Raw genomic sequence first — 18,920 nt, forward strand, 5'->3', positions numbered from 1 at the left:
AAAAGACGCCGGGGGTTGGAAGCTTGTGCCCCGATAAGCTTGGTAAAATATTTTTGCTTTGCATCAGCAAGGGCAGTGTCGAACAGCAGCAGCAGCAGGTTAGTCTTGTACTGTAGGCCTAGTTAAATCGAGTTTTCCTCCATTTCTGTTCAGTGGCGCCTGTTACCCTTTTGAGGTCGCAAGTATGGGTAGTGCGCCAGGGCAGGGGTTAGGGTGCGGTTGCGGCGGAATATAGGGGGAGCAGATTTCTCTAGGGCTGATGAGAGATTTTGGCGATACTGAGCTGCAGCAAGATTAGGACAGGTTAGGGTGGGGAGAGTGGAGGAGAGGGCATGTAGGGGGTCAGCAAGAACACTAGGGTTGAGCTTGCGTAGGTCTCTCTGCCATCGACCAGGTGGGTTGGCAGGTAGTTTGGAGGTGCCTTCTGTGAGGAGGTTGAAGGTGAGAAGGTGATGGTCTGAGGGTGGGAAGGGTGCGATGTCAAGGTCTGTAATGGTGGTGGATTTAGTGAATATAAGGCTGAGCGTGTGACCTACAGCGTGGGTGGGGGTGTGTTGTACTAGGCCAAGTGAGTTGGCTATGGTGAGTAGCCAGGTTGCGGCAGAGTCGTTGGGTTCATCGATGGAAATATTGAAATCCCCCAGGATGATGGTGGGGAGGTCAGAAGAGAGGATGTGTGGGAGCCAGGAGGCAAGGTTATAGAGAAATTGTTTTCTGGAGCTTGACAGAGGGCGGTATAAGACTGCAACAATAGCTGGGAGGGGATTGTAGAGGTGGATAGTGTGGACCTCGAATGATGTGAATTGTAGGGAGGTGGAGTGAGGACATAGAAGGTGCAGGATGGGGAGAGGAGCAGATCCACCCCTCCCCCGGGTCCTGTTGTCTGGTCTGGGGGTGTGACAGAGGTGAAGCCCACCGTAGGAGAGGGCAGCCTCTGCAGCAGAGTCAGAGGGGGTGAGCCATGTCTCAGTGAGTGCGAGGATGGTGAGGGATTTGGAGAGGAAGAGGTCGTGGACCGCTGTAAGTTTATTGCGGACGGATCTGGCATTCCAGAGACCACAGGGTAGGGGGAGCATTTGTTTGTGGGTGGGATGGATGGAAAATAAGGTTGGGCGAGGATGGATGTTGAGGTTATTTGTGGACAGAGGGCTGTGAAGTGTATGAAGCAGGTCAGCAGGGGATGCTTGTCTGGCAGCAGGCTGTGGCCCAGGATTGGGTGATATAACACCAGCTGTAAGTAAGAGCAGAAGGGAGAGAGTAAGGAAATGTGAACGTGATTTAAATGTTTGTGAGGTTTTTGAGCTGCTGGGGGGAGAGAGAGAGATATTACATTATTTTGCCCTTTCCCTGCTGATCACTTAATTATAACAGGAAAACTACACACGTTCAGCAGACCTCCACTGTTGTCTTCAGCTTTGCCATCTGAGGCCTGGGATCCCTGCACATTCTATGCAGTGGCCACCAATCACATCCCAAATGTGATCAGAAGCCGAAATATCCAATGCTGCTTTAAAAGCAGGATGGCCCATTAAGAATGGGCCATTTAATACCTTCAAACAAACCCTCAAGACCCACCTTTTCATGCTCTCGTACCCCCCTAAATCAGCACTATAATACCCTCTGCTGGGCACCCTCTCAACAGATGCACCTATTGTCTCTACCCCCACCCTTTAGATTGTAGCCTCTGGCTGGGCCCTCCTCCTTAGTGTTTTCAGCTTGATTATGCAATCTTACTGTCTGTCACCCCTCTTGTGGACTACAACAGTCTCTATTTTGACCAATGACACTGAACTAATGTCATCAAACACATTTGCATGATCTTGTTTTGTTGTGAGCTTCTTGTATGTCCTACCTTGTATTTTAACCCATTTATCTATTGTGCAGTGCTGCATAATATATTGGCACTTTATAAATACAATAAATAATCAGGGGCGTAGTGTAACGATCGGTGTCAGCACACAGAGAGAATCTGATTATTGGTGATCTGCAGTATCACCAAGAATACAGATATATACCCGATTATTGATGATCTGCAGAATCACCAATAATACAAGTATGACTAACCTCTGGACACCTATACAGTATAGTTTGAGTGTTTGGTGCAACAGTAATAACTTTGAGTGGGACCACCCGAGGAGCAGGTGGTCCTTGGCAGTATGAGAAACACCTCCCTCCGGGAAGTGCGAAGACCTTCCAACAGCCTGAGACTTCCAAAAGGGGTGGAGTCCCAGGCTGAATGGCAGGAAGGCCCTGTGGCTAAGTGACACCTAGAAGGTGGGCGTCACAAGCAGGACTGGAGACTAATCTCCTAATGGAGAGGGATAGCTCGCAAGGTCGGGCAGGCTAGGTCGGCAACACACGGGCAGAGAAGGTACAGAGACAGAAGGCTGATTCGGTAACCAAGGACAGGCAGGGTCGGCAACAGGTAATCAAATATGCGTAGGTACCGAATCAGAAAGCAGAGGGATAGTCAGGAATGCAATAGGTCATAACAGATATCAAACAATGCCTGGTCTGGGGTGTGAGGTCCGTGGTCTCAACACCCTGGAACTAGTCCGAAGTATAACACAATGGTGACACAATATCCCTAGTCTTGGGTGTGAGGTCCGTGGTCTCGATACCCTGGAACTAGTCTGAAGTATAATACAATGGTGACACAATATCCCTAGTCTTGGGTGTGAGGTCCGTGGTCTCGACACCCTGGAACTAGTCTGAAGTATAATACAATGATAACACAGTATCCCTAGTCTTGGGTGTGAGGTCCGTGGTCTCAACACCCTGGAACTAGTCTGAAGTATAACACAATGATAACACAGTATCCCTAGTCTTGGGTGTGAGGTCCGTGGTCTCAACACCTTGGAACTAGTCTGAAGTATAACACAATAGTAACACAGAAGTAATCTGGTTTAGTGTGAATTCCCAGGTCCTCCTGGTTCAAACACACTGTGGGATCAGACTATGGTCTGAGTGCTTTCACGTAAGTGTTCGCAATGGCAGACAACTTGAGAATGACCAGCAATAACTATATATCGAGCAGCGCTCCCCGGCGCCACCTATCGCTGATCAACCAATAGCCACTTGCACTGAGATCAGCTGACCAACCTGGTCAGCTGATCCCTCCTCGTTTGTCATAAAGGTTCTGCCTCTCAGCGCGCGCGCGTATTCCTCAATCTGTGTGCACTAACAGGCCCAGCCACATCTGACGCACGCTGCTGCGTGCAAACCGCCGAGCTGGACGCGGAATCAGCTGCCTCGCTGCCAGTCTGCGCGGCGGCTTTTCCGCAATCTATTACACATAGCATTAGCCACAGCAGCTGATATGGGGCCCTGGAGCAGAGGGGGCCCAGTGGGTACTTAATGTATTCACCATTAACTTTTATGTGTTTCTCCTCCCTCTGACTTTGTCTCGGTGCCCATAAACTATGTGCAGTGTTGATAGCATGAGAATGTAAATTGCCCATTTAACTCATATCCATAGGGTAGGGGCAGGTGGTATTGCGTAAGAGTGCCTCCATCTAAGGTCCCCATGAAAGTTTTGCCATGGGCCCCATGACCTCTAGCTACGCCACTGTAAATAATAATTATTGGTTTATGTGCAGACATTAGACTTCGAGAGCAGGATTTGTTCTTGAATAAGATGATGCATTAAAGAGAAACTGCAGAGAAAATAACGTAATAAGTGCTTAATTTTTACAATAATTATTTATAAATGATTTAGCCAGTGTTTGCCCATTGCAAAATCTTTCTTCTCCCTGATTTACATTCTGACATTTATCACATGTGGACATCTTTACTGCTGGTAGGTGATGTCTGTGGGAGAAGATACTGGTTGCTGGAAACAGCTGTTATTTCCCACAATGCAACAAGGCTCCAACACTGTGATGTCAGTACCTAGGTGCTGACATCACACTGTGGGAGGGGTTTCACCACAATACCAGCCATACAGAGCTCCCTGATTATCCGTTTGAGAAAAGATAAATATTTCTCGCAGGAAAGGGGGTATCAGCTACTGATTGGGATGAAGTTCAATGCTTGGTTATAGTTCCTCTTTAAGTCACATTCATGTAAATTAAAATGTAAAGTGTTCACAAACTTCCAAATACTGCTGTATGATTCAGCATTATATATGACAGTTTTTTATTATTTTTTAGCACTAAAACCAGGCCATCGGGGAGTACCGTGTTAGTACGTGGTAATCCCCTTCTGGCTGAGATCCAAACAGGAAGTGACATTCTCTCGCGGTCACTTCCTGTTTCACAAATACGGACATGCACGGAAACTTATTGTAAAAAATATGCTTCCACGCATGCGTGACGCGTAAAACTGAGGCGGGTTTTCACACTGACATGTGTCGCCATAGACTTGCATTATTTCTGATCCGCCGCACTTCGCTGCATAACCGCCTGGTGATGTAGGTCTATTCGAGTGTCTGGGATGCAGCGAAACATCGCTTCCATCGTATCGTGCCATACCACATCAGTATGAAAGTCTCCACCCGCCCCTGTGTGAAAGGGCCCTAAGGCTAAGGAGGATGGGGAGGCCTCTCCCGAGGTATGTATCCCCCGGAGGGGTTATTCTTGTTACTTTAAGTGCTGCAAATTAAGTACATTTTACCCTATTGAAAACATTCCGGCCCTGGGTTCACCAACGCAGCTGTGCCCGCTTCTGCCCACTTTTCAGCATCTGTTAGATTGATGTGTAACTGAAAAGCGGACAGAAATGCATCAGTGGGCTCTGGCCCTCAAAAAGAAAGAGAAAAAAAGCAGTTTATAATATAATATAGTTTGTCTATATTTTATACCATACATTCATTAAGGAAGTTCTCAGTCAAGTTTGCATATTTATTTTAATTAAAATTAGCAGACTGATATAAAAATATAAATAGGACCAAAACAGGACCAGATACACTTAACAATCAAAAAAGCAAAATGCAATACAAGATCAATAGTATCACTCAATCAAAATGTTTTAACTAGCTAAATTAATCTAAGGTCAAAAACCAAACCCAAATCGCTGGCACTAATACACATTGACATTCAAAGTACAAGGTTTTGTATTTTGTTAAATAACTGACGGTACAAAGTCTAGTTCTTCCCTGCAAATACGCCAAGAGGCACAGAAAAGAAGAAATAAGGCCCCTTCATATGAAAAGTGTACAATAAAGATTTTAAACTTTAAAAATGAAGAAATGTATAGGAGTGGTTGCCGTGGGCAACAAGAAATCTTTCCTTTAGCACGCATTTTTTACCTACAAATCTTACAGTGATATCTAAGGTTCATAGGCCTTTCAGGCAATATACATATCAGAGCCTCTACATGATCAACCAGAATACACAATTCTGTGTAATCTGTATAAATTCATATTCCATGTAAAGAAGGCCTCTTGTGATGTCTGTTTCTATAATGATTGGAACTCAGTTGTGGCAATTTCACTACTCACAGTGAACATATAGATAAACTGATGCTTGCAAGGCACCAATAACATTCTAATGCCTCAACTCTAGTTTAGCTACTGTCGTCCTGTGTACTTCATCAGGTCCATCTGCCAGCCGTAGTGCTCGTGCCCAGGAGTGGAACTGAGCAAGTGGAAAGTCATTGCTGAGACCTGCAGCACCAAAAGCCTAAGAAACAAAACATGAAACACATTTAGAGAGTGTTAAAGGATACCCGAGGTGACATGTGACATGATGACATAGACGTGTATGTACAGTGCCTAGCACACAAATAACTATGCTGTGTTCCTTTTTTTCTTTCTCTGCCTGAAAGAGTTAAATATCAGGTATGTAAGTGGCTGACTCAGTCCTGACTCAGGAAGAGACTACAGAATGACCCTCACCGATAAGAAATTCCAACTAAAAAACAATTTCCTAGCAGAAAATGGATTCTGAGAGCAGGAAAGAGATACAAAGGGTCAATAGTTCATAAATTTTAGCTCTGGCATATTTCAATGAATGTGTCATTGAGCAAAAACAATTAAACAGTTAAAACTTAAAAAGTAGAATAAAAACATAAATTAAAACTGTGGAATATCTTAAAAAGTAATTTTTAGGAGAAGGAAGATGGATACAATCGTTTCTTTCATTAGTTTATTTTGGCCTCGGGTGTCCTTTAAGCATACATCCATAGTTTGATCCTTGATTAAAATTAACCTTTGTTGGAAGAACTGATAAATAATAGTGCGGTGCCACAAATCGTTAGCTAGCTGTCCATACTGTAGTGTTGAAAAGCCAGATATAAATGCCCTGGTTTATTATTTCACACTAGTTACTAAACTGAGAACCACTTGTCACAATATAGCGATGTGGACTGCTTAGGAGCATCTGTACAACACTGATGTGTTCTTATACACACAGATGTTCCAAAATATGGATCACTGTTTAGTTACATTTTCTACAAAATACAGAACAAACCATGTATTTCAGCCAAAAAGGCCTGGGCACACTGTTGGGTTTCAGCAGTGCATATCAGTGTGTAATTTGCAGAGAAATCACACAGACAGCACTGTCTAATGGGCACACTTGCGCATTGCTGCATGCATTTTGAGCGCAATGCGGGGCTGACCCATTCAGTATAGTTAAATGGGTCAGCTCTGCGGTGGGGAGCAATGCAGGTGCCATGCATTTGTGTAAACTGCACTACCACCTGCATTGCAAAACAATGCACCTGTCAAGGCACTAACAGAATCTGTGTAATTCTATGGGGGAAAACTGGGTTTCTAAATGGATATGCACTCTAGATTGTTTTGTGATTATATTTGGTGAAAATCTAGGGTTAGTAGGTTGTCCTTTGTTGGAAGCCTTGTAGTAATATAAACAAAAAACGGCAGTCATCTCACAACTGTTGATCTACCTATAATTGGATGACCTACTCATTCATAGTCAGCTGGAAACAGAAATGTGTTCTGCATAAGGAAAGGTGGAGGAATGGCTCTAGATACCCATTGTCCAGTGTTACATTCTCCATTCTCCAAAGGCACAAAGTCTAAGCAACCACTGGTCTTCAACAGAGAGCACTGCAAGGGACGTGGACTGCTACCCTTAGTGGGCAGCGGAATGCTTTGTTGCAATTGATTACTAGGTTGAGGCCCCTGGGATCACCCACCAGAGACGAAGAGAACAAGCGAGCCCACAGTGAGAGGTGCAGACGAAATTATGAATGAGCCAATAGTCAGGACGAGCAGCAATCAGGATACTGTTTAAACAAGCCAAGGATCAGGGAAGGCAGCGATCAGGATAACGTTGAAACAAGCCAAAGATCAGGGCAGGCAGCAATCAAGGTTGTCAAATAACTAGCCAAGGTCAGTGAAGGGAACAGGTGATCAAACAAGGTCGGAAACCAGCCGGTTCAGTAACGGGTAACTAGAATATAATAAACAAGCGTCTAGATCTGGAGCAAGCTGGTAAGAACTATCAGCAACCTGCTTCACAATTGCCTCTGTTTAAATATATTTCTTAACCACTTAAGGACCAGGCTTGTTTTCCCGGATCTGTGCTGCGTGGGCTCTCCAGCCCACAGCACAGATCACTTTGCAGCCAGGGCGACCAGACTTCCCCCCCCCTTTTTTCCCCACTAGGGGATGTTCTGCTGGGGGGGTCTGATCACCGCCAGCTGTCTGCGTGTAGCGGGGGGGCCTCCGCAGCGATTTTCCGCCTCCCTCTCCTCCTTCCCATGGGCAGCACAGGACGGCGAACCGTCCTGTACCGCCTCTGATAGGCTTCAGCCTATCAGATGCTGGCGATCCCCGGCCAATCAGAGGCCGGGGATCGCCGATCTCCTTTACGGCGTGGCGTAAACACCGGGGATTTCTTCCCTCCGTGAACTGACATGGAATGGCTGCTCGAACGAGAGGCCGTTTCCATGCGAAACCACTTACGACCTGCCGCCGCTATCGCCGCTAGGAACACCCCGCCCCCCCCCCCCCCCCACTTTGGGTCTCTCAGCACTACTGCTCAACTGGAAGTGCGGGAGCATGACCTGTGCACCGGCGATAGACCTGCAACTTGCATAAGTCTGCGACGAGGCACATGTGCACGTAGGGTAGCGAGTGCGGCGGGATTCAGAGCAGGCGCCGCCACCTAGGAAGCAAACTCGGCCAGGAGGACAAACACGGCCAGGCCGGCTGTAAGTATTGAAACAATCAGCCACACTTTTATTTTACAGGTAGGTACATCAGGCTGTAAAATGAGACAGATGTGAACTGACTCTATGTGAAAAAAACATATGATAGTGCTGTGTAAATTAATGAATGAAGATAAAAGGATGTAATATAGGTGGGTGGGTAGGCAGTCCTTACCTGAATTGCTCTATCCACCACATTCTGTGCCATGGTAGGGGCAACCATTTTAATCATGGCAATTTCCAAAGCTGCTTCCTAGAAAATAAAATGTATACTATGAATACAATGACAAATAACATACAACACACAGTTACAGGTAGGGATGACTTTTCCCTGGGACAGGCGACAAACTTCCATTGAACAATGCCCAGCAAGACCTCTTTACCAGGATCCAATTCCCGACGTGTAACGAGTGGGCACTTGCCACTAATTGGATGTGTATGTAGTCCACTTTAAGTTAAGTAGAGTGGAGAAGGTAGAGGTGGAAATTATGCATTTATAAAAAGTCACAGTTGCAATAGTTCTGTCAGTTGGAAAAATAGACATTTGCTCATCTGGCCTACTGTATCTTAATCTAGAGGAAATAAACAAATGAGAATACAGTAGTAAAAATTATCTCCCTGCCTCGATCAAGGATCACCTTCACAGAGCTAGCAATCATAGCTGCGGATGCCTTTCAAAATAAGGAAAACATTCAAGCTCATTTTAAACGTAAATACATAGGGCTTGATTCACAAAGCGGTGCTAACTGTTTAGTATTTCCTGTGGTAAGATATTCCACTTCTTGACAGTCTTACTGTGAAGTAAGGAAAAAAAATTGCCAAACTAATATGCTAATATTGCATACGATAAAGTTTGGTGAATTAACCCCTAAGTAAGTTATATAATTTTGTAGAAAGCAGGAGCCAGGCCCTGGATGTAGAACAAATTGTTTTTATTGTTCAAGCAAAGTAAAACAGTGAGGTTTTTAGAAGAACCCATCAGTTCCGGTGGGCGAATTCATTTGTGCGCTGGAGACCAGACTCTGCAATTCACTTTTTATCCTGAGTTTCCTCCTAGAAGATAATTTTTTATGTTCAATTTAAATTAACTTTTTAGCACCTTTCAATAGAAAGAGTACCAAAAAGTAGGTTCAAAAGACTGTCGAAATTATTTTGAGTATTTGTTTGCTTGCTGGTGGTGTAAAAGGTATTTAGTTTACAAGTTGTGAAAGTATCCCCTTGGAGAAAACTCAGGTGAAAAAGTGAATAGCATATGGGCCCTGGTCTTTGAAACGTGCTAAGAGTCTGGCCCTGTGTAGGGATAGGGGCTCTGTTTTGAGGACTTCATGTCCCATTAATGATTCAACACATGTCCCTATGCTTGTCATCTTGTATAGAATCAAATACAACAAAATAGTTGAAATTCTTATTACCTGTGCTACATGCAGATGACAGACTATGAGACGTTCTCGATCAGGGATGTAGGTTTGCCTTCAGAAGGGCACCCTCTCTGGGTTTGATACTTTCCCCCAGCCTATTTGTATCTTCTGATACTACTCCCCGCAATTGGCTCTTAACTACGGGATCTTAACTGCAGGTAGTTTCTTTCTCCATTGGGAGTGTGCATCTGATACAAAAGTTTATTAAAGCGGACCCAAACATTTTTTTAATTCAAAATATTTAGTTGCACCACTTTGACACATACAAAGATAAATAAACACTCCTTCAAGCCTATAAGCATTTCAGTGAATCCTTTTCACCCTCCTCTTTGCATAACTAGGGTTATACAGGAGGCAGCCATTAGCAATTCCTCCTTTGCTGGACACCATCTACTCCACCAGTTTGCCGGATTCTGTCCTGGCAATATGAAAGGAAGGGGAGGGGTTTCTCCAATAAATGTAAAATATTTTATATTTGTCATCATGCAGCTGAAAAAAGGCTGCTATGTATTATTATAATTTAGAAAATAGATTGTATTTCTGAAATCTTGTATTTTTAATTTGGGTTCACTTTAACTGCAATCACCGTTGTGGTATTTGTTATTGAATGCAGTATTTGTTGTATCCATAATGTGGGTTGCACAACTAGGCCACTTCACCAGTGTATTGCTGTACAATACTTTGGCCCCTTTTACCGGTAAAGTAGCCATGCACTCTGTTTGGGAGCATGGTAGTGAAAACATTTTTTTATTTGGTGGGGTGATAGCTACCATAAAAAAGAGACTAGATGGATCTTCAATTTCAGTACTATGGTACCAGAAGGCTTGAATTCTAGATGGGATATTAATAATTTATAGTGATCTGTGTATGTTTGGTTTTATTACTGATCTGTATACTTTTTCAAGTGCTTGTGAACTATTAGAAATAATTACCACTCAGGTGTCTGGTTTAGCCCTGAGTGGGAAGGGTTACCTGTATATAAGCAATTTCCTGTCTTGTTTCTGGTGAGCTATGACTAAGGACCTGTGTGTCTGAAACGCGTCAGCTACCAGCCTGTCTGCTGTATGTACCAATAACGCAATCTAGATTTTATCTTCATATAGGGTGCTGTGGGCACTTGTACAGTATCGTTTCATGTTGCTGCTCCATGGAGGGATTGCCTGGCAACTCCAATATGCAATAGGGGGTATGTATAGGTCTCTTCACTTAGTTGACTTATCTCAAGCTGTCATTCACTGTTCCTTGGCAGTTTATGCTCTTTTGAAAAATAGGACTGACTTGGACCAAGTTGGTTGAATAGCTCAAAGAAGCTCTTTTGCATAGTTAACAACTTTATTTTAACTTTTCCTACACTGGGAAACAGAAAGGGACTTCATCACACAATTTCTAAGTAGGGCAAGTATCATACGTGAATATGTTATTCTCATCATGTCACAGGTCGCTTCAGATTCATGTTAACTCAACTAAATGTTTAAGCAGGGTGCCTGTATTTTTATCTGCACAAAATGATCTGTGAATAAAGATCTGTCCTCATTCTTGCCATCTTACCTTCTTTTCCTGCAGCCTGCTTCACTTTCTGCATAAACGAGGTAAATGTAACTTCTATTCATAGATCACTGTAAACAGCCAAGGAGGCAACACACAGCAGACTGGCTGACATACATGGGCATCATGTCAATGTGCTGGATGGGCAAAATATCAGGAACTGAATTTTGGATCAGTATGGCAATTTAGCTGTTTGAAGAAAGCTGCAAACATCCATTGCGATAATAATTTCATATACATGATGCCACAAAATAACATTCAAGAATACAAACAAACCTCCCATAAATACAATAATTCAATAAGATCTTACCTTATTCCCAACAGTGTCCATAAGATGGGCAGCTTTTAGCACCAGCAGCCTTGCTTGGTCAATCTCAGCTCTGGATTTTGCAATGTCTGCCAGGATGGTTCCTTGTTCAGCTAAAGGTTTGCCAAAAGCTACTCTAGATTTTACCTGAAAAAGACACAGAAAAAAATAGGTGTATTACAGTGTAATAACAATAGTATCATCATACTTGCTTTTACTGATTGCCATGGCAAAATGTCTACATTTCCTTTGGTCTCGTTTTTGTAACTCTCCTTTACTTGATTAATGTAATTCAAGTCCAATCTGTGATGATTTGCTCAGCTGCCTGTGCAGGCAGGTAGCTTTTTGACCATTGTTTAGATTTGCATGCTGCAGGACTCTGGAAAGAAGAGCTTCTGTCAGTTTTGCAGCTTGTGCTTGCTGAGGAATTTGCATACGTTGTCATGCAAATTGCCTGGCCACATTCATTGGAGGCGTGTACTATAAGTACTATGTGTGTCCCACAATGCTTTGCTGTTCATAAGGATTTTGTCCTGTGTAACACTCCTGCCGGGAGTGTCAGCCATGCTGTTTGTTTGAAGATCAGCTTAGAGTAATTCCTGGAAACTGTGCTAGGCAGGTTTTCCCTAGTGCAGTTAGGATTGTTTATCTGTTTGTATGTTCTGTTGCCATTGTCCTGTCCCAACGGTGGTCGACAGGAAATGGTTCTGATCTCTGTTCTTGGAGTATAGCTGGTGCAGCGGTTGCTACCAGCTATCTCTTCTGTTCTGTCTCCTGGGATCGCGCTAGCTACTTTTCGCTAGCGCTGGGGATCCTTCTGTTCTGTCTTCTGGGATCGCGCTAGCCACTTTTCGCTAGCGCTGGGGATCCTTCTGTTCTGTCTCCTGGGATCGCGCTAGCTACTTTTCGCTAGTGCTGTGGATCCTATCTCTCGCTTGTCTGCTACGCTTGCTGGAGGCTCGGTGAGGTAACCGTTAAGCAAGCGCTCGCGTCCTCTGTTTCATGTTTGTCTGTTAATGTTTAGTTAGGCATGCTTGTCTCTATTGTGCTTATCACGTGGAGACCGCGCATAACCGCGTGCACTGTTGCGAATGAGTGCGGTGTTCGCGGTTAGCTAGCGTTTGTTATTTTCCGTATCTCCTTATTGTATTATTTGCTGTGCCTTTGCTAACCTCGTATTCTGTTCTGATCTGCCTTGTGTCACGTCTGGCGATCGCACCTCTCGCGATCGCGTTCCTGTTTCATATCTGCTGTTGTGTGTGCACTGTCGCGGGGTGGCGACTAGGTTGGCGCACACACATACAACCTGTCCCTTTGCTCGTTCTCATTCGCAGTCGCCTCTCTTGCGATTGCGTTCTGCGTTTCGTACAAATTCCTGTCTGGCATTTGTGGAGGTACAGAGGATTGGTTCCTCTGCACTCCCCAGCACCATCTGCCGACAGGAATTTTCCCTCTACGGGTGCGTAGCACCTTTTGCTGGGTGCCTGCAAATATACGCTTGTGGAGGATTTCCGCCGTATCAGCGCACGCGTTGTGCACTGATCACGGAGAAAGTTCCACAATCGTTACACAATCACTTTTTAAATTGTAGTCGAGCACAGAACAAACTACTCATAGGTTGATTTCAGTAGTCTTATAAATGAATGAATGTTCCATATGACACTGCGATCTACTTTGCTTTAGACAGCTATACAGTGGCTTGCAAAAGTTTTCGGCCCCCTTGAAGTTTTCCACATTTTGTCATATTACTGCCACACACATGAATCAATTTTATTGGAATTTCACATGAAAGACCAATACAAAGTGCTGTACACATACGAGAAGTGAAATGAAAATCATACATGATTCCAAACATTTTTTACAAATAAATAACTGCAAAGTGGGGTGTGCGTAATTATTCAGCCCCTTTTGGTCTGAGTGCAGTCAGTTGCCCATAGACATTGCCTGATCAGTGCTAATGACTAAATAGAGTGCACCTGTGTGTAATCTAATGTCAGTACAAATACAGCTGCTCTGTGACGGCCTCCGAGGTTGTCTAAGAGAATATTGGAAGCAACAACACCATGAAGTCCAAAGAACACACCAGACAGGTCAGGGATAAAGTTATTGAGAAATGTAAAGCAGGCTTAGGCTACAAAAAGATTTCCAAAGCCTTGAACATCCCACGGAGCACTGTTCAAGCGATCATTCAAAAATGGAAGGAGTATGGCACAACTGTAAACCTACGAAGACAAGGCCGTCCACCTAAACTCACAGGCCGAACAAGAAGAGCGCAGTCAAGAGGCCCATGGTGACTCTGGACGAGCTGCAGAGATCTACAGCTCAAGTGGGGGAATCTGTCCATAGGACAACTATTAGTCGTGCACTGCACAAAGTTGGCCTTTATGGAAGAGTGGCAAGATGGAAGCCATTGTGAACAGAAAAGCATAGGAAATCCTGTTTGCCACAAGCCATGTGGGGGACACAGCAAACGTGGAAGAAGGTGCTCTGGTCAGATGAGACCAAAATTGAACTTTTTGTCCAAAATGCAAAATGCTATGTGTGACGGTAAACTAACACTGCACATCACTCAGAACACACCATCCCCACTGTCAAATATGGTGGTGGCAACATCATGCTCAGGGGGTGCATCTCTTCAGCAGGGACAGGGAAGCTGGTCAGAGTTGATGGGAAGATGGATGGAGCCAAATACAGGGCAATCTTGGAAGAAAACCTCTTGGAGTCTGCAAAAGACTTGAGACTGGGGTGGAGGTTCACCTTCCAGCAGGACAACGACCCTAAACATAAAGCCAGGGCAACAATGGAATGGTTTAAAACAAAACATATCCATGTGTTAGAATGGCCCAGTCAAAGTCCAGATATAAATCCAATCGAGAATCTGTCGCAAGATCTGAAAACTGCTGTTCATAAACACTGTCCATCTAATCTGACTGAGCTGGAGCTGTTTTGCAGAAGAATGGGCAAGGATTTCAGTCTCTAGATGTGCAAAGCTGGTAGAGACATACCCTAAAAGACTGGCAGCTGTAATTGCAGCAAAAGGTGGTTGTACAAAGTATTGACTCAGGGGGCTGAATAATTACGCACGCCCCACTTTACATTTATTGATTTGTAAAAAATGTTTGGAATCATGTATGATGTTCGTTCCCCTTCTCACGTGTACACCACTTTTTATTGGTCTTTCACGTGGAATTCCAATAAAATCGATTCATGTTTGTGGCAGTAATGTGACAAAATGTGGAAAACTTCAAAGGGGGCGAATACTTTTGCAAGCCACTGTATGTAGGTGACAGTACACTGTGAAATTTAACCTTTAGGAGAGACAAATTCACAGAGGTTTTCTATTCCTTTAATATGCCCTGAAACTCCTCTGGCTCCCGTCTCACCCCACTCATCAGCTTAAACTCATGAAAGTGTCCATACACAGACCATACATATAGACCATACATAGAATAGGATAGCAGTTATATATATATATATATATATTTTCAGGTTCACTTTAAGGACTGGTTCCATTCCAGTATGAGGGCTGGAGCACACCAGTGTGCTTCTGTCCCCTTTTACAGCAACACATCCATGTTACAGATGCTGAAAAGCCGACAGAAGCGAACACAAATGTGTAAGTGAGCTCAGGCCCTAAACAACAAACTACCTGAGTTGTAACTATGTATTCTAACAATAATAGGTCTAATGAAAGAACCCTCTTCAAAATGAAAAGGCCAATGCAAAAAAAAGGAAATGACTCACCCTCTGCTTCATGAGAGCCAAACACCTCTCTGCATTTCCAATAAGCCTCATACAATGATGTATTCTTCCTGGACCAAGTCTGCCTTGTGCAATCTCAAATCCTCTGCCTCTACCAAGGAGTATATTTTCCTTAGGCACACGCACATTGTCAAATATCAGTTCTCCATGACCAGCTGGATGGATGGATGGATGAATGGACACACAGAAGAAAGAAATCATTACATACTTTTCATTTGTAGGTCTTGCAAGGTACATGTCATTAATAAGATGTCCTTATAACTAGTCTGAAAGCTTGTAAAGCTTTCAGAATAAAAGCAGGCTTATCATGGCATTAATGGAAAATATAACTTGAGAATTAGAACCAGAGTAAAACATAGATAGAAAAACATGCTTGCATGCCAAAAACACTAGACATTTTATTAGAAAGTATATTTTTATTATTTTTTTAATTAGAATAAAAAAAAGTAACTACAAATACAAATGCTGTGCCTTCCAATCCCTCACATCCTCCTCTCAACCCACTATTTATATAGGTAATTGTAGCATTTTGTTTGAGAGGTCACAACTTTTAACCTCTTTAGGATCACTCTTTGCCTAATGCATCTTAATATACGTATTTAACCACTTCCCTGCCCTAGGCTATTTCCCCTTAAAAACTAGTGCAATTTTAGAAATTTTAGAAATTACACATCTTCCATTTATTAGTTAATAACTTGATTGCTACTTATCACACCTAAATGATCTATACCTTGCTTTTGTTTTCGCTACCAATTAGGCTTTCTTTGGGTCGTACTTTTTGCTAAGAATTATTTTCTTTTTTATGCACTTTAAAAGGGAATAAGGAGAGAAATTCAAAAAAGTCATTATTTCTGTTTTTAGCCATTATAAATTATAAATAAAAAGTGCTACTTTAGATTAAATTTACAAATTGTATTTGCCCATGTGTCCTGGTTATTACATCATTTTTATTTATTTTCCTAGTACCATGAATGGAGACAATATATTATTTGGAAATAAAGGTCTATTTTTGGGGGGGTTTCTCATTGTACTCTCAGTAATATAACCTCATGGCACACATTTAAAAAGCTAAGTCGCTAAGGTAGCAATCTAGGGACTATTTTTTTACAGGTGTTTTATTTTGTTACAGAGTATATTAAAACAACAATTGTATTGCTTTTGATTCAGTTTGTCACTAAAATAAATTCATGTAACACAGGCCTTAGCTCTAAAACACCTTAAATTCTATTCTCTTGATTGTCACGGTTAAAATGATACACCATATACAGTGGAGGAAATAATTATTTGACCCCTCACTGATTTTGTAAGTTTGTCCAATGACAAAGAAATGAAAAGTCTCAGAACAGTATCATTTCAATGGTAGGTTTATTTTAACAGTGGCAGATAGCACATCAAAAGGAAAATCGAAAAAATAACCTTAAATAAAAGATAGCAACTGATTTGCATTTCATTGAGTAAAATAAGTTTTTGAACCCTCTAACAATAAAAGACTTAATACTTAGTGCAAAAACCCTTGTTTGCAAGCACAGAGGTCAAACGTTTCTTGTAATTGATGACCAAGTTTGCACACATTTTAGGAGGAATGTTGGTCCACTCCTCTTTGCAGATCATCTCTAAATCCCTAAGGTTTCGAGACTGTCTGTGTGCAACTCTGAGCTTGAGCTCCCTCCATAGGTTTTCTATTGGATTAAGGTCCGGAGACTAACTAGGCCACTCCATGACCTTAATGTGCTTCTTCTTGAGCCACTCCTTTGTTGCCTTTGCTGTATGTTTTGGGTCATTGTCGTGCTGGAACACCCATCCACGACCCATTTTCAGTTTCCTGGCAGAGGGAAGGTGGTTGTCGTTCAGGATTTCACGATACATGGCTCCGTCCATTTTCCCGTTAATGCGATTAAGTTGTCCTGTGCCCTTAGCAGAAAAACACCCCCAAAGCAAAATGTTTCCACCCCCATGCTTGACGGTGGGGGCAGTGTTTGGGGGGTCATAGGCAGCATTTTTCTTCCTCCAAACACAGCGAGTTGAGTTAATGCCAAAGAGCTCTATTTTGGTCTCATCAGACCACAGCACCTTCTCCCAGTCACTCACAGAATCATTCAGGTGTTCATTGGCAAACTTCAGACGGGCCTGCACATGTGCCTTCTTGAGCAGGGGGACCTTGCGAGCCCTGCAGGATTTTAATCCATTGCGGTGTAATGTGTTTCCAATGGTTTTCTTGGTGACTGTGGTCCCTGCTAATTTGAGGTCATTCACTAACTCCTCCTGTGTAGTTCTAGGATGCTTTTTCACCTTTCTCAGAACCATTGACACCCCACGAGGTGAGATCTTGCGTCTAGCCCCAGAGCGAGGTCGATTGATGGTCATTTTGTGCTCCTTCCATTTTCGAACAATCGCACCAACAGTTGTCACCTTCTCTCCCAGCTTCTTGCTAATGGTTTTGTAGCTATAACGATGTATCTGGAGTACAGGAGACCAATTAGCTGAGGGCAGCAACCCTTGCGGCTCACCGACTGGGGCCCCTGGAAGTGGAACAGGGGAGCCCAGTAAGCAAGGGGCAGGAGCGCTTGTGAAACCAGTGGTAGAGCAGGTTTGGAAACACAGCACTCCCGCAGGCTGAGTCCGGCACTGCAATGACTCAGCAGCCGAGAAAGTCCAGCAACAGGTGCCAGGCAGGAGAAGACGTGGAACTTGGAACAGGCAGAAGTCAGCGACAAATCGGGTACTCGTACAATCCGGGGTCTGGCAACAAATCGGGTCCTCAGGCAAGCAGTGGTCGGCAACAAATCGGGTAGTCGGACAAAGCAGAAGTCGGCAGGGAAGCGGGTAGTCAAGCAGGCCAAGGTCAACATCCAGGGATCAGAAACGGGCAGAGCAAGGCTCACTCACGGGAGTGCAACACACACACAAGCTGCAATACTACAGCACCCGAGTGTTGCACTCTCCAGACCTTTATAGGCCGTTTTGGCGCGCAGCGCACCGCGTCACACGCCCGCGCACGCGCACACGCGCACAACCAGTGCGCACGCGCGCACGCACGCACGCGCGCACGCGCACACGCGCAACATAGCGAGATGCATAAACAGAACATCCCTCATGCGCGCGCGCGCACAGCATCCAACGCCAGCCTCCGATAACGCCAACGTCTTCGCCGCACCACGCAACGCGCATGGGCAAGTACCGACAGCCCACCACAACGGGAAGACCGCCGAGACCCACCAGGACGACCGCCAGCATCCGTGTGTACAAGCCGCCTCGTCTGGACAGGTAACTGACCGTGACAATGCCCTCCCCCAAGGGGCAGCCTCCGGATGCCAACTGGAACTGGCTTATCTGGGTATTTCTCATGGAAGTCCTTAATAAGTCTTGAGGCATGGAAATTAACAGCAGGTTCCCATGTGTTCTCCTCCGTTCCGTAACCTTTCCATTTGACAAGAAACTGAACCTGACTACCCCTCTTTCTAGAATCCAGGATCTCCTCCACCTCAAATTCCTCTTCCCCATCCACCATAATTGGTGGAGGTGGGGGTATCTCCCGATCTGGAAATGGACCCACAAATGATGGTTTCAGAAGAGAGGCATGAAAAACTGGATGAATCTTAAGATTTGATGGTAAATCTAGTTCATAAGCCACCTGGCCAATTTTCCTCCTCACTGGAAAAGGACCAATAAACTTGGGTCCCAATTTCTTGGATGGACAGGATAATTTCAAGTTTACCGTAGACAACAGTACACAGTCTCCAGGCTTGAATTCTACTTCACCCCTCCTATGA

The 18,920-nt window shown here is 44.0% G+C and overlaps 1 protein-coding gene and 1 long non-coding RNA gene across 6 annotated transcripts in view; one reads left to right on the forward strand and one right to left on the reverse strand.

The window, feature by feature from the left end:
• The window catches only part of LOC137524970 (uncharacterized), a 362,158-nt gene that overhangs the window by 310,985 nt on the left and 32,253 nt on the right, over positions 1 to 18,920 (forward strand). Inside the window, exons 6-7 of one of the 3 annotated variants that reach the window (XR_011022827.1) lie at positions 10,640 to 10,722; positions 11,100 to 11,125. The exons of 1 other annotated variant lie outside the window; for it this stretch is intronic. This is a non-coding gene — a long non-coding RNA (uncharacterized lncRNA). The remainder of the gene's footprint in view (positions 1 to 10,639; positions 10,723 to 11,099; positions 11,126 to 18,920) is intronic. One more of the 3 variants, XR_011022825.1, reaches the window with a different exon arrangement.
• ACAD10 (acyl-CoA dehydrogenase family member 10) overlaps positions 4,828 to 18,920 on the reverse strand; it is a 77,021-nt gene continuing 62,928 nt past the window's right edge. For 2 of the 3 annotated variants that reach the window (XM_068245506.1, XM_068245497.1), the window contains exons 18-21: positions 15,133 to 15,305; positions 11,392 to 11,535; positions 8,294 to 8,371; positions 4,828 to 5,621 (exon numbers count right to left, since the gene is read on the reverse strand). In XM_068245506.1, coding sequence (XP_068101607.1) covers positions 5,487 to 5,621; positions 8,294 to 8,371; positions 11,392 to 11,535; positions 15,133 to 15,305 — 530 coding nt within the window. In that variant the 3' untranslated portion in view covers positions 4,828 to 5,486. The other variant, XM_068245515.1, reaches the window with a different exon arrangement.

The sequence above is a fragment of the Hyperolius riggenbachi genome, chromosome 1 (assembly GCF_040937935.1).
Source record: "Hyperolius riggenbachi isolate aHypRig1 chromosome 1, aHypRig1.pri, whole genome shotgun sequence".
NCBI classification, from domain to species: Eukaryota; Metazoa; Chordata; class Amphibia; order Anura; family Hyperoliidae; genus Hyperolius; species Hyperolius riggenbachi.